Source organism: Musa acuminata, chromosome BXJ2-3 (genome assembly GCF_036884655.1).
Source record: "Musa acuminata AAA Group cultivar baxijiao chromosome BXJ2-3, Cavendish_Baxijiao_AAA, whole genome shotgun sequence".
NCBI classification, from domain to species: Eukaryota; Viridiplantae; Streptophyta; class Magnoliopsida; order Zingiberales; family Musaceae; genus Musa; species Musa acuminata.
The window spans coordinates 33,102,978-33,121,979 of record NC_088340.1 but is presented as its reverse complement, the minus strand read 5'-3'; the positions used below and the strand labels follow the sequence as shown (position 1 = coordinate 33,121,979).

General features: G+C 37.5%; 2 protein-coding genes across 2 annotated transcripts; both read right to left on the bottom strand.

The window, feature by feature from the left end:
- Positions 1-5,972: 5,972 nt before the first annotated feature.
- LOC135607770 (pentatricopeptide repeat-containing protein At2g22410, mitochondrial-like) lies at positions 5,973-10,025 on the bottom strand. Its single transcript, XM_065099820.1, has 2 exons — positions 7,297-10,025; positions 5,973-7,165 (listed from the first exon to the last, which is right to left on the bottom strand). Exon 1 carries the CDS (start codon positions 9,949-9,951, stop codon positions 7,966-7,968), a length of 1,986 nt encoding a protein of 661 aa, XP_064955892.1. The 5' UTR covers positions 9,952-10,025; the 3' UTR covers positions 5,973-7,165; positions 7,297-7,965.
- Positions 10,026-10,569: 544 nt separating this feature from the next.
- Positions 10,570-18,643, bottom strand: LOC103978545 (protein ROOT INITIATION DEFECTIVE 3-like). Its single transcript, XM_065099513.1, has 8 exons — positions 18,404-18,643; positions 12,444-12,557; positions 12,130-12,263; positions 11,893-12,043; positions 11,594-11,796; positions 11,269-11,396; positions 10,878-11,167; positions 10,570-10,794 (listed from the first exon to the last, which is right to left on the bottom strand). The coding sequence occupies exons 1-8, from the start codon at positions 18,641-18,643 to the stop codon at positions 10,570-10,572; spliced, it is 1,485 nt and encodes a 494-aa protein (XP_064955585.1).
- Between the last annotated feature and the right edge of the window lie 359 nt (positions 18,644-19,002).

The window sequence follows — 19,002 nt, the reverse complement described above, 5'->3', positions numbered from 1 at the left end:
GAAAGTTACGTGCAAAATGAGTCACGATGTATGACAAAGTTACGTAGAAAATGAGTGGATAAATCGGAAGTCCTCAAATAACATAGATATCCTTTCATATAAAATAGATCTTACCAATTTTTTTTCCACATTATATAACATATTACATATTTTATATTTACATGGCTTTCATACAACAAATATGGAAAATGTTTCATGTACAGCAAATATGGAAAATGTTTCATGAAGAGAATGATGGGATTGAACTTATCAAGGAGCAACCTGTGAATATAAATGCACAAGGTGCTCTTGGGAGCAAATTTACTGAATTTTGATTTAAGATTACTGGTCATTGATTAGTCTGTCAAGTTCAAGTTTATAATATATAGTTTGAATTTTTGTTAGTGTAAATAGAATTTATCTAAAGGAAATAGAGTGAATCAAGTCTTAAATTATGTTTCTTTAACATAAATTTTTAGTATTACACACATGGATGATTAGTCACAAGGCAATGCATTAATAGTTATATGAGAATCATGATTTTTCATTAAATTTTCAGGGGATTGTCCAATTTCCCAAATATGATCGTATATAGATACTTTCATATATAAAATAGATCTTACCAATAATATATTTAGTGACATTTCACGAAAAATACTATATGGAGTCTCTTTCAAGAGTTAAAGCTCTTTCTATTTTTCAGTCTTTAATTTTCGTATGTTTCTTCGGACTAGTTAATTTGTTATTATCAAATTGAACTTTCTTTAATAAAACTCATAATCATTATAGGTTAATACATCCCTGGATGATATTATGATAATAATTATTTTTTATAATAAATTATATTGTCATATTTTTCTTAATACTTGACATCCTAGATAAGAATAATCATAATTTATGCATTTAATTAATTTGCATACATGCTCAAAATATCAATGTATTCACATATATAAATATGAATATATAAGACCCCACATTTCTAATGAAATTTAACATTAAAAAATTAATAATTTACTCATCATCTTGTACATATAATTTAATCATTAATATTTTTTCATAAATATCATAAAACATATTAAATAACATAAATATCATCATTAACATAAAGAAGGGAGTTGGTGCAATCAAAATTAACGAGATATGTTACTAGTTTTGTTACCTTAAGATCCATTGTGATGCAAGAAGACAACTTCATATGTTTTGAGGTAGGTTGGTGGGGATATGCTTGGCATAGGTTATATATATATATATATACATATATATACATACATATATATATATATATGTATATATATGTATATATATGTATATATATGTATATATATGTATATATATGTATATATATGTATATATATGTATATATATGTATATGTATATATAAATGTATGTATATATATGTATACATATATATACATACATATATATATATATATGTATATGTATATATATATGTAAATATATATGTACATATATATATATACATATACATATATATATATACATATACATATATGTATGTATATATATTATATGTATATATTTATATATATGCAGCTATTGAAAGCATAAAATTGGAGATCAAGCCATTTTATCAAGGGTGCAAAGAGAGATGTATGTCTGGATTTGGAATAGTCGAGAGAAGATAAGAGTATGCATATTCATTCTTATCTTCATGTGGCTCCAGCTTTTCTTAATCCATCAATCTTTTGTAATCCAATTTTCTTGACACAAGAAATAGCTTGTTAAATTTTATTATCCTTTATATTTAGATAAAATATATAATAAAATTAATTAGATTCTAATAATAGTTATCATTCAATAGAAAAGAAATTCTTATAGTAGGATATTCTTGATGGGAGTAACTCTTCTAATAATTTATTCTGGATTTTCTGCTCTCGTTTATAAATAGACAGAACCTCTATGGATTGAGTGTGGAATGTTACGCATCTCATAGAGGATGAGAGATTATAGTTTCTCTCTCAATCTTCCTGAACCATCAATCTAAGTGGTCATGTGAAAGGATATGAAAAAGAAGAAGAAGAGTCTAGTTCTCCTTGTAAATTAATAATGATTTTGGATATAAAGATGGTGTCCTAGAGATCTTTTTCAGATGATAAAAAAAATGATCATGCTAGTAATTTTGAAAATGATAATAAAAATTACATGTTTTATGTTAATGGAATAAAATGTTAGATTTAAATCTAATGATCCTATGTTTGTTTTTTAAGAAGAAATAATGTGTATCTTGATGTCTTAATGAAAATATTAAGTTTGATATCATGCTTAATGATGATACATGGCTTTTGTATGGAAAAATAAGCATAAAAAGTTAGATTCACCTAAAATAAAAAATGCATGACTAAAAAAAATAAAATGATCTTAATTGAAAATGCTTTGTGAAATCAATTTCGATGATGCATAATGATGAAATTATGTAATAAAAATATTAAATATTTTGAAACCATGTTTTGATGTCATGCCCAAAGTAGTGATGCATAATGATCATGCTTAATAAAATTTGAAATTATACATGATGATTTTTGTGATTATTGATCTTTGCCTCAATGAAAATTCCTTTTCGGTTTTAAACGTTAATGCATGTTTTTATTTGACATAAATGAAAAAGGCATGCTTCTATGAAATAAATCACATGAATTGAAACAACTAAAAAGAAAGATACACATCATAAAACATATGTAATGTTATTTGATTTCAATCTTGACATAATTTTTTTTCGATATTATATATAGTATATTATAGATTTTATGCTTACATAACTTTAGTAAATATAAAAAATATTTCGTGAAGAGAATGATAGGATTGAATTCATCAAGGAGCAATTGTGTATATAAATGCATAAGGTGCTCTTGGGAGCAAATTTACTGCAATTTTGATTTAAGATTACTGGCTATTGATTAGTCTGTCTGAGTTTAAGTTTATTTCAGATACATTATTTCACATATCTGACATTCTTCATATGAACCACAGGTAATTGGGGGACTGCATATGGCTATGCAATTCCTGTGTTGCAGAGAGCTGCTGTCCGGATACTAAGCCAGCCATGTAGCTCATACTGGTTCAAATGGAACTGGAGCACATTTGAGAACATTTATGCAAAGAACCATACCAAGATGGAGCTCAAAAAGCTCAATGATTAAGTTCTTGTGCATTGCAATCTTCTTTTACAGGTTATTAGCCAAAGTAGGGGTGCCCAATGTAGACCTGTTATATATGATGAAATAGATGTGAGTTCTGAATGGCCAACAGAATCTGAATCTTCATCACTTCTATTGGATGATTCATGGTTAGACAATCTACATATTGAATGCAGGGGTAGCTCATCAACTTATGATTAATTTAGAACAGAAGATGGCATTCAGGCAGAAGAAGGATCTGCAAACATTGTGTGGCCTACTTGCTAATAAGCTGATATCCCCTTAACTGTGTTGTATTCTTGTGTTTAAACAACATTTATGCCCAGAGAAGTGTTTCAAATACATAAAGTTGTATATGCAGAGTTACATACACACAGATATAAATGTTATCGATTATGGATACTATACTTGTAAACCAAGTCTGTCGACCATCTTGATGCTGATCCATATCCTCTGATGTCACAAACACGACAAGCATCGTAAGGAACACTCGTTGTCCCTTATTTGTTATATATTTGGGATATTTCAAGCTGTTTTCTCACTCTGTTCTCTGAGAAGAAGCTGTTTACTCACTTTGAAGGATCGCCAAATTCTTGTTATTGATTATCACAGTATCGTCAATGAATTTAGTGTCTTCATCCATTAGCTATCTTTTTAATCAAGCAGTCCTGTTTCTCTACTCTGATCATTTCTAACATTTTTGTTGTGTAATAAATATGATTCTTTTTTCAAGAAAGAATACCGAAAGAGTAAGATTTCTTTTGAGATGTTAATGTAGTTTCTGATTGTTATCCAACTTTGTTCTTTCGAATGCTTCATGAGGCTTTGCATTAGGATTACTTTGCATGCATTGCCTGATTGCTATCTGTAATCCCCTATGAGTGATGCTTTTTGTTCCCAATGAAACAGAGTATATTGTCTCTATCCTTTTATCGTTCTGTATTTTATAACAGTAACAGCTGCTCAATGCCACCGATCTAGTGATAGTCATTTATTACATTCATATTATCACACATTCATAAGTTTTTGAGCTAATTATATTTTATTATTATAATTAATTATCTTTAATATTTTGATCTATTTTTAAAAATTATATTGAGATCTTTATACTTATACTTATGAAAGTGAAACATTTAACCTCATTTCTCCTCATATCGTTGGCTCGATCATGAAAATATCATATGATTTATCATTGAGTACATGCTCATTTTATCTTACTTCGGTTTATCACTAAGCATATGCATTCTTTTTATCAGTAAAATTGATGACATGAGCAGAAAATATTTCAGTTTCATATTTATATAGTGATTAGAATGTTAAATATAACTAATTATATTTATAATTTGTAATTAGCCCTGGTTTCATTCACTCATATGTTTTAAGGAACATTTCTTTGATTTTAACTATTCACATATTTGAAATTTAATAATGGTACTGGTTTTTTCCTCATCAGACTTGAGCGCATTCTTTTCATATATTATAATACACATTATAGTATAAATATAATTCATATTAGATAAAATTATTGAGGATGAGCTCGTCTTGTTTCTTGGTCAAGCCGGTCAAACCGGATTTAATCGGGTCGGATCGGACCGGATTGACTATTGATCCGGCTTGAAATCATCGTACCGTTTACTGTCCACCATGCACGAAATGTAAAGAACACGTTGGACATAGTTTCCCGCTTCGCGACTTTTGATTGGAAGAGAATACTTTTTGAGCCCATCACATGCCGCCGCCAATTTAAACGCTCGTTTGTTGCGATCGGACCCGATCTCATCGTCCACCTTCCTTCATAGCAGAGGAGGAGGGAAGAGATAGGAGCCTCCGACGCTTTCCTTCCGATCCCGGGTTCTCCCAGCTCTAGCGAACACGCGACGCCTCTTATCGTCTCTCCTCTCGTCTTCGTCCTCCCAGTCCTCTTTCTGCCGATTCGGAGCGCAGCGAGGGCTCCGATGCTGGAGGGTCAGATCGGCGGATCAGAGGGTGGAGGAAGTCGACGAGCTCATCGATTCTGTCGGGACCTTCATCTTCGCTTCCGAAGGTCATCTCTCTTTCCGATTCCTTACTTTTTACAGAAATCATTTGCAGAATCTTTCTTTCTAAATTCAATCATCACTCGTTAAAAGTTCGGTCTTCGGTAATTATTCGGAAGGGAGATAAATTGATCGATGGGGTGCCCAAGACTCTTGATATGCTAAGATCTAAGGTCAGACCGCAGTATCATCATCATGGTTTTGAGGACTTTAATATCATGGATAGATTTGATAACGGTATGGTTTATGGATTTCAGGGTATGGTTTACCAAAAGAAAGAAGAAGCAACTAAGGGATGAACCTGTGAGCCAAGCCGGCATTAAGATCGAGCTTCACATCCCCTGAAACTGGATTGTGGGCAGAGTCTAGATCTACAAGTAAATCCCTCCCCTCCAATCTTCCAGTTTTGAATACTGCCTATTCACTGTTAAAACTAGCTGACACATATGAAAGATATAATTAGTCATATACTAACATGATTAATCATCTACGTTTCGCTAAGACTGAGTGCATATGTATTTCATGAAGATATTTTAAAGTGAAGCATATTCTGCTACATAGTATTTACTATGTCACTGTATCAATAAAAAATCATGCTGTTACATTTATTTTCACAACTGGTTATATTATCTACTTTTTTCCTTTTTCTAATATCATGAACCTAACATGAAACATTCAGGAAAGATGTATCACTTCAAGAAAAACCCAAGAACTAGGAGACTCAACATCTCAACCTTCTCAAATGGAGAAGGGTTACACTAGAAGAACTAAATAAGCAAAATAGCTCTAGCCATATGATTGCTATACCATGCACTTTGCATCTTCTTATCATGTTGAGCAAGTCATCTCCTTCATGCCCAAATTGCATGTATGTTCTGCACACGGAGAAGCTCTACACAAAGTTGAGGCTGCCAAGTCCTTGGAGACTCCGAGCCTCCTCCATTAAATAGAATGTGGAAGACTGTACAATCCTCAATCATGTAGCAAGAGGTTAAGAGCCACTGGAATTGAACAGGTGAAAGTCATTAGGGAAATTGATGTTGCTACTTGGATAGACCGCATTCGTGGGTATAAATTCTAGTCTTCAAGAATTTGATGGTTATTACATGCACCTCTAAGAAATCAAAAGGTGGTAATCATATATCTAGTCCTATGTTTCATTTAACACAAAGCATTGCCAATGTACAACCTATATACAAATGCAAATGGTCGTTTGGATCAATGGCTGAAACTGTTATGATTATCACCTAAACTTGAGACCTATTTTTGCCTTCCTCAACTAGTGTTAAGGAATCCATATTCCAGAGTATCCACAACTTCAGTAGCTTGGGAGACATTATTATCCTGATGCCCTAACTGAGAAATATGTTGCATTTCCCTGAGAAGCACTTGTTCCTTTACTAAGATTCTTTACAAAGGAAGTAGACAATAGTTGACCAATTGGACACTGACAACCAAGCATGTATAGTGACAGCTTAGTGATTAAATCGTGAAATAAACCACTGGGGTTTCAGTTATCCAGCGAGTATGCTTGCTGGATTGACTCAGCTGGACTAGAAAGAACAAAATTTTTGGCATGGTCACAACTTAATTGGCTGACGACCCAAGTTTCACATCTGGATTTCTATCCCTTGGTGGCAAACATAAAACATATTAATGAATCAAAGCATTACCTTCTAAAGATATTTGTGGGGATCAGAGCTGGAATATGTTAAAACCAAGAATATATTATCAGCCTACCCCAAACAGTTAAGATTTACTTCCTGTTATTGTTGCAAGAATATTATATCAGCTAGTAACTTAGCCAAACTTTATTTTTTTGTTTGCCCTGATGAGACCATAATCACAAGAAGAACTTCTCTTTGATATCTCTAGAACTGTTCAGGAAAAACTAGAATTTACTTAAAAGGACTTTCCATGACTCACCTTAAAAAATCATCAACAATAGGTTGTATCACATTCTGAACATCATCCTCAGACCAACCAAATTTGCACCTGTCAATATTAGTAATTATAAAGAGAAAAACGGATACAAATGGATTTAACTTTGTTAAAACGAAAATTTTAATTTGTAAACACAAAGTGCAAATCTCATTTGTATACTATTACATGTTGCAGGATGATACCTGAACTCAAGCAACTGCATTCTTTGTGAAGAGCACATGTTGGACTGCTTTACTACTGGAAACTGGTAATTGCTCTTTCGCCATTGGATTTAAATATTTACTGATATTTATACCATGTTCTAACTCAAAATAAAGCTGCCAGTTTCTGTGTATCCAATAATATATCCAAAGGCAAAGAAGTTCCACTGCATTTAGCATTTTAGCAATCTGCAGTGGACCTTATTATTAACATTCAAAAAAATCAGTTGGCCTGATATGGACCAGCTGGTATTTATTGTGCCCATCAGGAACTGGCACTCCGACCAGACAATTTCATCCTATCCAGTTTGAAATATTTTATTTATTTTTCTTATATTGACTGTCAACAACCCTCCTCTCCTCCTCCTTCCCGTCCCCCTCCTCTCCTTCTCTCCTTGTTCCCCTCCCCTCTTCTCATTGGTATGTACCAACCAGTAAGCTGCATATCATGTGTCAATATGATGGTATGCACTGGATCAATACTGCTCTGGCTAGGAACTCCCCATCAAGAAGTCTTGTGACCTTTCAGAACTAATGTACAACAGCTAACTCAAGCTCTTGTTTATGTTAAGATCAGCATGGTACCAGTCAATCTCAGCGAGGTTCTTATCTTGTCATTTGTAGACATTGAGCCACCTTTGTACGACCCTATCAACATTTTGTCTGAGGAACATAGCCTTCTATCTTTAATTGTGTGTAAATGTTGTTTAAAGTTGCATAGATCTCTTTAGATTGCAAATGTGACACATCAGCAACATGAAAATCATGGAACTTCCCATCTAATTCAATTGAGCTACAACCAGGAGTTTTCTTAACTCCTCTCTCTTTCATCATCTTCCTCACCTTCTTCACATCATCCCATTCTCTTCTTGTGGCATACAAATTTGCCATAAGCACATATATACCACTGTCTCCGGGTTCCAAGCCTAAAAGCATTTCACCTGCAAACTTTCCTAATTCCACATTACCCTGCATCCTGCATGCATTAAGGAGAGCACCCCATGCTGCTCCATCTGGCTCCACCGGCATGCCCCTTACCAACTCATGAGCTTCCTTCAAGAGCCCAAATTTACCAAATAGGTCTATCAGGCATGCATAGTGTACACCCTTGGGTTCAATGCCAAAAATTGATTTCATGTCTGCAAAGTGCCTTCGACCTTCGACGACTAAGCCGCCATGACAGCAAGCAGATAAGACACCGACAAATGTGATGTCATCAGGCATTAGTTGTGTATTCTTCATATGCTCAAAAAGGAATAAGGCCTCTTTGCTATAACCATGTACAGCATATGCCAAGATCATTGTATTCCAACTCACCACATCCTTTTCTGGCATCTCATCAAACAATTTAGCTGCTTCTGCAATATCTCCACATTTAGCATACATGTCTATGAAAGCATTTGCCAATTTTACAGAAAGTCTGATCATTTTGCCATCTATATAATGTTCATAGATCCATCTACCAAGATCCAAGCAACCTAACATAGCACATGCTGAAAGCACACTCACCAGAGTAGCATCTGTAGGCTTCACATGTGCTGCAATCATCTCGTAAAACAACTGTACTGCTTGTTTAGGTTGATTTGATTGTGAATATGCTGCAATCATACTGCTCCAAGTGACCACATTTTTTTCAGGCATATTATCAAATAATTGCCTTGCAAGATCTAGGTTACCACATTTTGCATATGCACTCATCATAGAAGTCCATGAAAAAACATCCTTGATCGGCATGTCGTCGAAAACTTCTTTTGCATCAGCCACAGAACCACACTTCCCATACATATCCACCAAAGCATTATGAAGATTGATGCTGGCATCTATGCCACTTCTTCCAATATTATCATGCATCAACCTGCCAAATTTTAGTTCACCCAGTTGAGAGATAGCTGAAAGTATGGCGATGAAAGTGATATCATTGGGTTGGGTACCCGTCATCAGCATTTGATAGAAGAGCCTCAATGCTTCATGTGGCTTTCTGCTTTCGGAATAGCCATCAATCATTGTAGTCCAAGAGACGACATCCCTTTCAGACAAAGCATCGAACACCCTTCTCGCAGAGGCCAACGGCCCCTGTGTCGCATAAAAGCGCACCAAGCCGTTCCCCACGAGCAAATGTGATATGAAGCCGGCTTTGCAAGCTACGCAATGGATTCCCTCCCCTGGCGAAGCCTCCGAGAGCTGCTCGCAGCTCTTCAGCACGAAGACAAAGCTGCGGCCGTCCATCTCGACACGGTCGCGGACCATGCGGCGGAAGCAGGAGAAACCTGAGAGGGGGAAGTTGGCCCGGTTGTAGCCCCTGATCATGGTGTTCCAGATGTAAGGGTTGGGGCTGGAAATACCACGGAAGACGAGGGCGGCATGTGCCATATCGCTGGGATCAAAGAGGGCGCAGAAGGCGAGGACGCGGCTGGCCGGGAAGCGGTGGGACATGAGTCCGGCGGTGGTCAAGCGGGCCTGTATCTGCTTGAGGTGGGCCATGGAGTCGCAGGACTCCATGATGGAGAGGATAGGGTGAGTGACGACAAGGTTGCGGTTGGAGTTCCACTTGGGCCTGGGGAAGGCGGAGAAGAATCGGAGAAGGCGACCGAGGAATGGAGGAGGAGCGCTTGAGATGTAGAGATCAGGATATGGCATTTCCGTGACAAGGGAAGGCGGGAATACAAACTCTGTGCAGGGTCTTCAAATTTATAAACGTGGTGACCGTTTGTAGCGTGTCAGAGTCTCTCTCTCTCTCTCTCTCTCTCTCTCTCTCTCTCTCTCGTGGAGTAGGGTATTTTGACTAAACCATACAATATTCTTATGATATATGCTCGCAAAGGATCAAACTTAAGGAACAGACTGCTGAAGGCCGAGGATTCTCTTCATTTTGGTAGCTTCGATTATGCCTAGGGACTTGAGGAAAGATGAATACCAGATTGAATTGAGTGCCAACATTTTCTGATGGAATATGTTTCTGTTTCTGATTGAATTAGCTGAAGTATATAATGACACTTCCAGGATAGCTAGACCTGATTGCTAAGTTTGAACATTCTTATTACTGCTAGGTTGGAACATAAACTGCATCTGAGCAACATAACATACCTTTGAGCTTTGGTTTGTCTTTTTCTTGTGTCATTTTACTGGTGCAATTCAATTTGTTGCACATAAGATATTTACAGAATGTGTTGCCTTTTCCAGATTCTGAAACGAGAGCAAGAGAATTGCACATGCTTAAGCAAACTAGAAAAGATATGAGGTGGAAACCCATGTTTTTTACTTGGAGTCTGATGCTGCTGCAAGCACCTTGGTCTTTGATTTCTTAGTGCTGGCATGAGCAAGCTCAGAGTTGTCGCACAACCGGCGCTGAATCATGTCCAACAATCTCGTCTGCAAGTGCTTGTTGATGGTGATCATGTGTTTCGTCACGGTGGAAGTCCACAAGCGGTTCTCCACTGCTGCCACCACCTTCATCTCTAAAGCTTCTGGGGTTCCCTCCCTCTGCAAGTTCAAGAAATACATTTCCCTACCGAGGTAAGAACGTGAGTAAATAGCAACAGGTACATGACTTTGAGAGGGTCAACCTCAAGCTCAAGAATTTGCTTCTTCATTAGTCGGTAAGTTTGGAATCCAGGGCTAATGAAGTGATCTTCCTGAGAACAGTAAGCTGGTAAAATGGTCCGTGTTCTCTCTGTCGCAGCGTTTGGCTGAGGAGACTTGTCCAGTAATGAGACATGAGGGCGAAGCTGGCTTCTCTTGTTCTTCGCCACAGAGAGCATTGATTGTGAGATCACCAGCAAGTTTGTTATATAACCTGCTGAGACACGGTGAAATGCTTCATCAAATTCCGCATCTAATTCAGATGAATTCTGATCTTGAAGTTATCAGAAATGACAAGTAATTGGACCAAAAAAGCACTCGAGAGTGAAGATCTTGGCAGTTTCACCATGCATGCATGAGCAGATATCAGATTACCCTTCTTATAGCTGAATCTTCGTAAGAGCTGACACAGGTTAGCATCCCAAATGCAAGCAGCACCATCCTTTGATGCAGAAATCAACCATTTACCTCCTGGACTGAATGATAAAGTGGTAATACAATCCCTATGCAGTCAAATATTAGCAATCAGATTAATAGTATGTCTCATGATATGTAATCCGGAACTGTCTTAGCTTCTATTATCTGCATAGCAACTAGGAATTTTACTGCTCTAGTGACTTAATCGCTTTCTAATTCATCATTTACTTTCTTATAGAAGTTATGGAATGTAACCAGTAAATTGTTGCAGGTGACACATTACTTATGCCCTCCAAGAAAGCCAGAACTGTCCTCTGAAATTGTTGAGGGCGTTTCTTCCAGTCCAAGATTAAGTTCACTAACAAGAATTCGGCCATCCATACATCCGGCAAACAGAAGTTGCTCTTGAGGGTCAGAAGCAATTGCAGTCACAGGAGCAGAGAACACATAAGTTTGCACCAGCCTGCCCGAAATGACGTCCCATACCTACAAATTATCTCGTGTTGTTAACAAGCATGCATCATCAGAACATTAAACTTTTATCTTTGGCAACAAAATTGTCAAAGCTTGTCATGTCTCAACCTTGCAAGTGCCATCAAGGGAGCTTGATATCAATGATAAGCTACAGCCTCCAGACATTAGTAGCAGACCAGTTACAGAGGATTGATGCTCACACCATGTGTGTACAGAAGATAAAGTTCCACAAATTTGAGGATCTTCAACATCCAGTAAGCTTGCATGGTAAGTAAGCAAAAGCAATCACTTCTTTTTCCCAAGTGTTGATCACTCACGGTAGCTGAGGTTTCAGATGATTGGTACCTGATCATGGACCATACATGGATGACACCATCCTCAGATGCAGAAATAAGCAGAGTGCCGTCGTGAGAAAAGGCTAAACAGCTCAGAGGATTCTGATGAGCAGGCCATATCTTAAGCAGTTTTCCACTTGTAACCTTCACTCATGGAATGAACAATATTGAGCCAATGAAGCCCGGAACTACTAACGAAAGAATTCAGGTTTTTTTTGAAGTTCGAAGGCACTCATGGATTTAATTGAGCATCGTGACATTTTTCTCATCTGGTTTGATGGTATTTATTAGACACAAAATAAACAGTTTGGGTCAGTTACTTACCTCCCATATATATACATTCCCAGCAGGAGCTCCACCAGCAAGATAAATGCCATCCTTGGAGCTGGAAATTGGCCCAATATTCTCAGGTGGATAGCTTCTATGTGGTGACTGGGGCTACAACAATAGAAAGCAATTGTCAATACCAATTAGTTTCATTGTGACAATTATCAACAAGAACAATTATATCAGAGAATGTGATTGCAGATGTACAATGTAGAAATGTTTACTTGTTTAATTCAAGAAAATATCATGTTTACTTGTTTATTTTTATAGTGATTACAATAAAAATAATGCAATGCTGCTCTTTCAATCTACCATCTAACTTGTTTAACCTCAATATCAAGGGTCGGAAAGAAAAGAGAACAGTCACCAACACAACACTGAAGGTTTCTGTGATCCTAACAATAGACTACATAATGGAAAGAGATGGTGGAGAAGAAGGTGGCGGCTCTCTTCTCCCTTGGCCTCCATGGATTGAGGTGGAAAGAGAGATTTGTTGGGTCCAGCTGAGCTTGCACAATTGGGTCTATTGAGCCCAAATCAGTAATTGAAAGGATAAAATTGGGCAGCATTGGGCAGCGTACAGTGTGCAGTGTGTGTGCGCACAGTGCAGCGTCCGGCGGCGTGCTGAGAAAAAAATAGGAGAGAGAAAGTAAGGTTTCTAGTTTTTCTGCTTGACGATCGGTGGCCAAACGTTATCAGTTTCGGCCCAAATTTTATGTAGAGAATCCTTGCAGCAAACTCTACAATCCTAACGGTGTTGATCTGCAGTTTACCCTCTCTAAGGTACTTTCCTATGATATTTATTTCGTGAGACTTAGAATTCTCTTTTGAGGAGATTCATCCTATGTTGTGATGATGATATGCTATTCTTGAGTCAAGATCTATGATCTTGATGTTATTCTGATCTTGATGTTATTCTGATCCTCTAGTTATTCTAGAGAAGACCTACTGTAAACCTGTTATCATTATTATTTATAGTGGAAGTTTGAGGTGGACTACGGTCCCGTGATTTTTCCCATATTGGGTTTTCCACGTTAAAAAGATTTGGTCTCACTATGTGATTGATTTATTGCTCTATTGTTTATGCTGTGCTGATTGATTTAGCATTTTGATATCAAGTTGGTATTTTGATGAGGAACCTATTTTGATACACAAAGAGGGAAAAGAATTATTCCGCATTAACAAGTTTCTTCCCAACAAGTGGTATCAGAGCATCAAGTTATTTGGTGCTAGTTTTCTTGTGTGATTGAAATGGAGCAGTCAGATGGTATGATTAAATTGAACTCATCAAATTATTCCACTTGGAGGCGTCTGATGGAAGATTTGCTCTATTGCAAAGATTTGTATAAGCCTATCAAGGTTAAAGATAAACCTTCTACTATGGACGATGAAGAATGAGAAGTTCAACATAGAAAAGCTATTGCCTATATTAGAAGATGGATGGATATAAACTTGCATGAGCATATTTCAGATGAAATCAGAGCTGATGTTGTTTGGCAAAGGTTAGAAAATCTCTTTGCGAAAAAGACAATGGGAAATAGAATTTCTCTCCTCAGAAGGCTTGTAAATTTGAAATATAAAGATGGTGGTAACATTGTTGAGCACATAAGCCTAATTCAGAGTCTTGCAAACAAGTTGGTTGCTATGAAAATGAATATAGATGATGAGATGTAGGGATTATTACTTCTCAGCTCTTTACCAGAAAGTTGGGAAACGTATGTGGTGACTATTTGTAACTCCACGCCAGAGGGGACTCTAACCATAGATATGGTTAAAGACAGTTTGCTAAATGAAGATGCAAGAAGGAAAGAACAGGGTGAATCTTCTTCTGGTGCATTTGTTACTGAAAAACAAGAAAGACGTGGAAGAAGTCAAAGCAGAAATCCACATGGTTATAGAGGAAGATCCAAGTCTAGAAGAGATATCAAATGTTTTCACTGTAATAGGCCAGGTCACATGAAGAAAGAGTGTAGGTTTTGGAAGCGAGAACAGAATGAAATGAAGAAAAATGAAAAAGAGACCAATACAGTTGGTGCTGAAGGTAATATCACTATTATTTGTGATGAAGGTTGTGTCAGTCTTGTAGCTCAGGACAGTAACTGGGTAATTAACTCTGGTACTTCATTTCATGTTACTTCTCATGGTGATTTCTTTAGATCTTACACTGTTGGTGATTTTGGTAATGTTAGAATGGAAAAGAATGGTACATCTAAGATTGTGGGTATTGGAGATATTTGCTTGGAGACCAGTATTGGGAGCAAATTAATACTCAAAGATGTAAGGCATGTTCCAGATATTCGTCTTAACTTGATATCTACAGGTAGACTTGATGATGAGGGCTTTGCACATTATTTTGGTGAAAGTAAATGGAAACTCACTAAAGGTTCTCTAATTGTGACAAAAGGAAAGAAGATTAACTCTTTTTATGTCATGGAAGCTAAGCTACACAAAGGAGAGATTAATGCAATTCGAAAAGGTGAAAGTATAGATCTTTGGCATAAGAGGCTTGGACATATAAGCGAGAAGGGACTTCAAACTCTTGCTAGAAAGCAGTTCTTACCAGAGTTGCAAGGTACATCTCTTAAATCTTGTGATCATTGCTTAGCTGGAAAAACACATAGAGTTGCATTTCAGACATATCCATCATCTAGAAGATCTGATGTTATTGATTTAGTTCATACTGATGTTTATACTATGCAAACTAGAACTCTTGGAGGTGCTCTTTATTTTGTTACTTTTATTGATGACCATTCAAGAAAAGTTTGGGCTTTTGCTTTGAAATCTAAAGACCAGGTACTCGATGCTTTCAAAGAGTTTCATGTCAATGTTGAAAGAGAAACTGGCAGAAAGCTAAAGTGTGTTCGATCAGATAATGGTGGCGAGTACAGGGGTCCTTTTGAGAATTATTACAGGTTCCATGGTATCAGACTTGAGAAAATAGTTCCTAAAACTCCTCAGCAGAACGGTGTGGCAGAAAGGATGAACAGAACCATTGAAGAAAGGATTAGGTGTATGCTTTCCCACGCCAAGTTACTAAAGTCGTTTTGGGGGGAGGCTATGAGAACTACAGTTGACCTGATAAATCTTTCTCCATCAGTTCCTCTGCAAGGTGATGTTCCAGAGAGAGTATGGAGAGGAAAAGATATATCTTATAATCATTTGAGAGTCTTTGGGTGTAAAGCATTTGTTCATATTCCCAAAGATGAGAGGTCCAAGCTTGATAATAAGGCAAAAGCATATATCTTCTTGGGATATGGTCATGAAGAGTTTGGGTACAAATTATGGGATCCAGTGAACAAGAAGATTATTAGAAGCAGAGATGTTGTGTTTCTTGAAGACCAATTGTTTGATGATGGTGATAATGTTGAGAAGCCAAAAACCTCTGTTTATATTCCTTGGAGTTTGGGTCCAGTTCCTTCACCTGTAGTTCATGATGATCATGGGGGAGATGAACAAGAAGATTGTGGTGAGAATACTAGTGATGATACACCTACAGTTGATGATGTTGAACCAACTGAACAGGCACCTCCACCACCAGTTGAGATTCCATTGAGAAGATCCACTAGAGAGCGACAACCCTCTACCAGATATCCTCCACATGAGTATGTTATGCTTACTGACGGGGGAGAGCCAGAAACTTACCAAGAAGCTATTCTACATGAGAATAAGAGTGAGTGGGTTAAAGCCATGCAAGAAGAGATGAGATCCTTGCTTGAGAACCACACCTATGACTTGGTAAAGCTGTCGAAAGAGAAGAAAGCTCTCAAGAATAAGTGGGTTTATAAATTGAAGACTGAAAATAATAGCTCACAATAAAGATACAAGGCACGACTAGTTGTGAAAGGATTCAGTCAGAAGAAAGGTATTGACTTTGAAGAAATATTTTCTCCGGTTGTGAAAATGTCCTCTATCCGAGTTGTTCTTGGTTTGGCTGCCCGCTTGAATTTAGAAGTTGAGCAACTTGATGTAAAAACAGCATTTCTTTATGGTGACTTAGAAGAAGAAATTTACATGGAGCAACCAGAAGGTTTCAAAGTCAAGGGAAAAGAAAATCTGGTATGTAAGCTTAGGAAAAACTTATATGGACTCAAACAGGCACCTAGACAGTAGTACAAGAAGTTTGATTCCTTTATAATGAGCCAAGGGTATGATAGAACCACATCTGATCATTGTGTGTTTATAAAGAAATTTTCAGATGATGATTTTATTATTTTACTGCTATATGTTGATGATATGTTGATTGTTGGCCATGATGTTGGAAAAATTGAAAAGCTTAAAAGAGAGCTAAGTAAGTCTTTTGCCATGAAAGACTTAGGATCGGTGAGATAAATACTTGGCATGAAGATTCTTCGTGATAGGAAGAAAAGGAAGATTTGGCTATCTCAGGAGACTTACATTGAAAAGGTTCTTGAAAGATTCAACATGAGTAAAGCCAAAGCAGTTTGTTCCCCACTTGCAGGTCATTTCAAGCTTAGTTCGAAACAATGTCCTACAAGTGAGAAAGAAAATGAAGAAATATCCAGAGTGCCTTACTCATCTGCAGTAGGCAGTTTGATGTATGCTATGGTTTGTACTAGGCCAGATATAGCTCATGCAGTTGGAGTTGTTAGCCGATTTCTCTCAAATCCTGGAAAGGAACATTGGGCAGCAGTGAAATGGATATTAAGATATCTAAGAGGTACTTCCAGATTGTGTTTATGTTTTGGTGATGATGAACCTGTGTTAGAAGGGTACACAGATGCAGACATGGCAGGTGATACTGATTCCAGGAAGTCCACTTCGGGATTCTTGATGACATTTGCAAGAGGAGCAGTCTCTTGACAGTCTAAGTTACAGAAGTGTGTTGCTCTATCAACCACAGAAGCAGAATACATAGCAGTTACTGAAGCCTGCAAGGAAGCTTTATGGATGAAAAAGTTTCTACAGGAATTGGGCTTGAAACAGGAAGTATATACTGTTTACTGTGACAGTCAGAGCACTATTCACCTCTCCAAGAATTCAACATACCATTCTAGATCCAAGCATATTGATGTGAGATATTACTGGATTCGTGATGTGCTTGAGATGAAAGAATTACAGTTGGAAAAGGTGCATACCAATGATAATGGTTCAGATATGTTGACAAAGTCTTTGCCTAAGGAGAAACTTGAAGCATGTAGGCGAAGAACGAGCTTGGTACAGCTCATCATATGAGCTGGAGGGGGAGAATTGTTAGGTCCAACTCATATGTGGGCTTGGACAATTGGGTCTATTGAGCCCAAATCAGTAATTAAGAGAGAAAGGGCAAAATTGGGCAACGTGCAGTGTGTAGTGTGTGTGCGCACAGTGCAGCGTCCGACGGCGGTGCTGAGAAAAAAGAGGAGAGAGAAATAGAGAGAGAAAATAAGGTTTCTGAGTTTTTCTGCTTGACGATCGGTGGCCAAACGTTGTCAGTTTCGGCCCAAATTTTATGTGGAGAATCCTTGCAGCAAACTCTACAATCCTAACGTGTTGATCTGCAGTTTACCCTCTCTAAGGTACTTTCCTACGATATCCACTTCGTGAGACCTAGAATTCTCTTTTGAGGAGATCCATCCTATGTGATGAAGATATGCTATTCTTGAGCCAAGATCTATGATCTTAATGTTATTCTGATCCTCTAGTTATTCTAGAGAAGGCCTACTGTAAACCTGTTATCATTATTATTGATAGTGGAAGTTTGAGGTGGACTACGGTCCCGTGGTTTTTCCCACATTGAGTTTTTTACGTTAAAAAGATTTGGTCTCACTGTGTGATTGATTTATTGCTCTATTGTTTATGCTGTGCTGATTGATTTAGCATTTTGATATTAAGTTGGTATTTTGATGAGGAACCTATTTTGATACACAAAGAGGGAAAAGAATTATTCCGCATTAACAAGTTTCTTCCCAACAAGATTCAACTCTTCGATACCGGAGAAATCATGGCCATGGCCATACCTTGTTCAAAGCCCAGAAGAAGATGGCACCGCCGCGGTAGGATCGATGTCTCTGCAGCTGGGACGCGACGAGGTGGTGATCGGCGAGGCAGAGGAGGCCATGGGGAGGCGAAGCGCAGGTGGGTAGTCTCATGAGTTCCTCCCCTGTCTCCAAGTCATACATGGTTATTCCGGCACTCATCTTCTCACCGCACACCACCAATGCCTCCCTCCTCCTCTCTGCAACACCCACGTCCACCATCTCCTCCTCCTCCGGTGTGGTCAAAAGGGTAGGGCTTGCGTTTCCTGGACGGCGGGCGTTAAAGCTACGACCTGTACAGCTGACAGTGCCGATCGACAATTGTCAACAAGCTTTCCAGTCGCAGCTGCGTCTGCATGCAGCCATGCACGTTGAAAGCACGCACTCTGTTGCTCGTACTGCTTACTCCTCGCCAGCCACCTTCGTTGGGGGTTTTAAAATTTCTTTTATTTTGAAAATAAAAAATAAAATTTAAATTATTTTTATAATAATTATAAATATAGAATTTGATCGAATAAGATATATCTTTTGGAAGAGATAGAATATATGAGACTCAGACAATCCGAGGGTTCATACGAGGA

Excerpts from the sequence above, each read along its gene's own strand:
- LOC135607770 (XM_065099820.1), bottom strand. The coding sequence starts at position 9,951 with ATGCCATATCCTGATCTCTACATCTCAAGCGCTCCTCCTCCATTCCTC.
- LOC103978545 (XM_065099513.1), bottom strand. The coding sequence starts at position 18,643 with ATGGTGGACGTGGGTGTTGCAGAGAGGAGGAGGGAGGCATTGGTGGTG. Across the intron at positions 12,264-12,443 it reads GGAATGTATATATATGGGAG|GTTACAAGTGGAAAACTGCT; the intron begins GTAAGTAACTGA and ends CCATGAGTGAAG. Across the intron at positions 11,797-11,892 it reads CCCTTGATGGCACTTGCAAG|GTATGGGACGTCATTTCGGG; the intron begins GTTGAGACATGA and ends GATAATTTGTAG.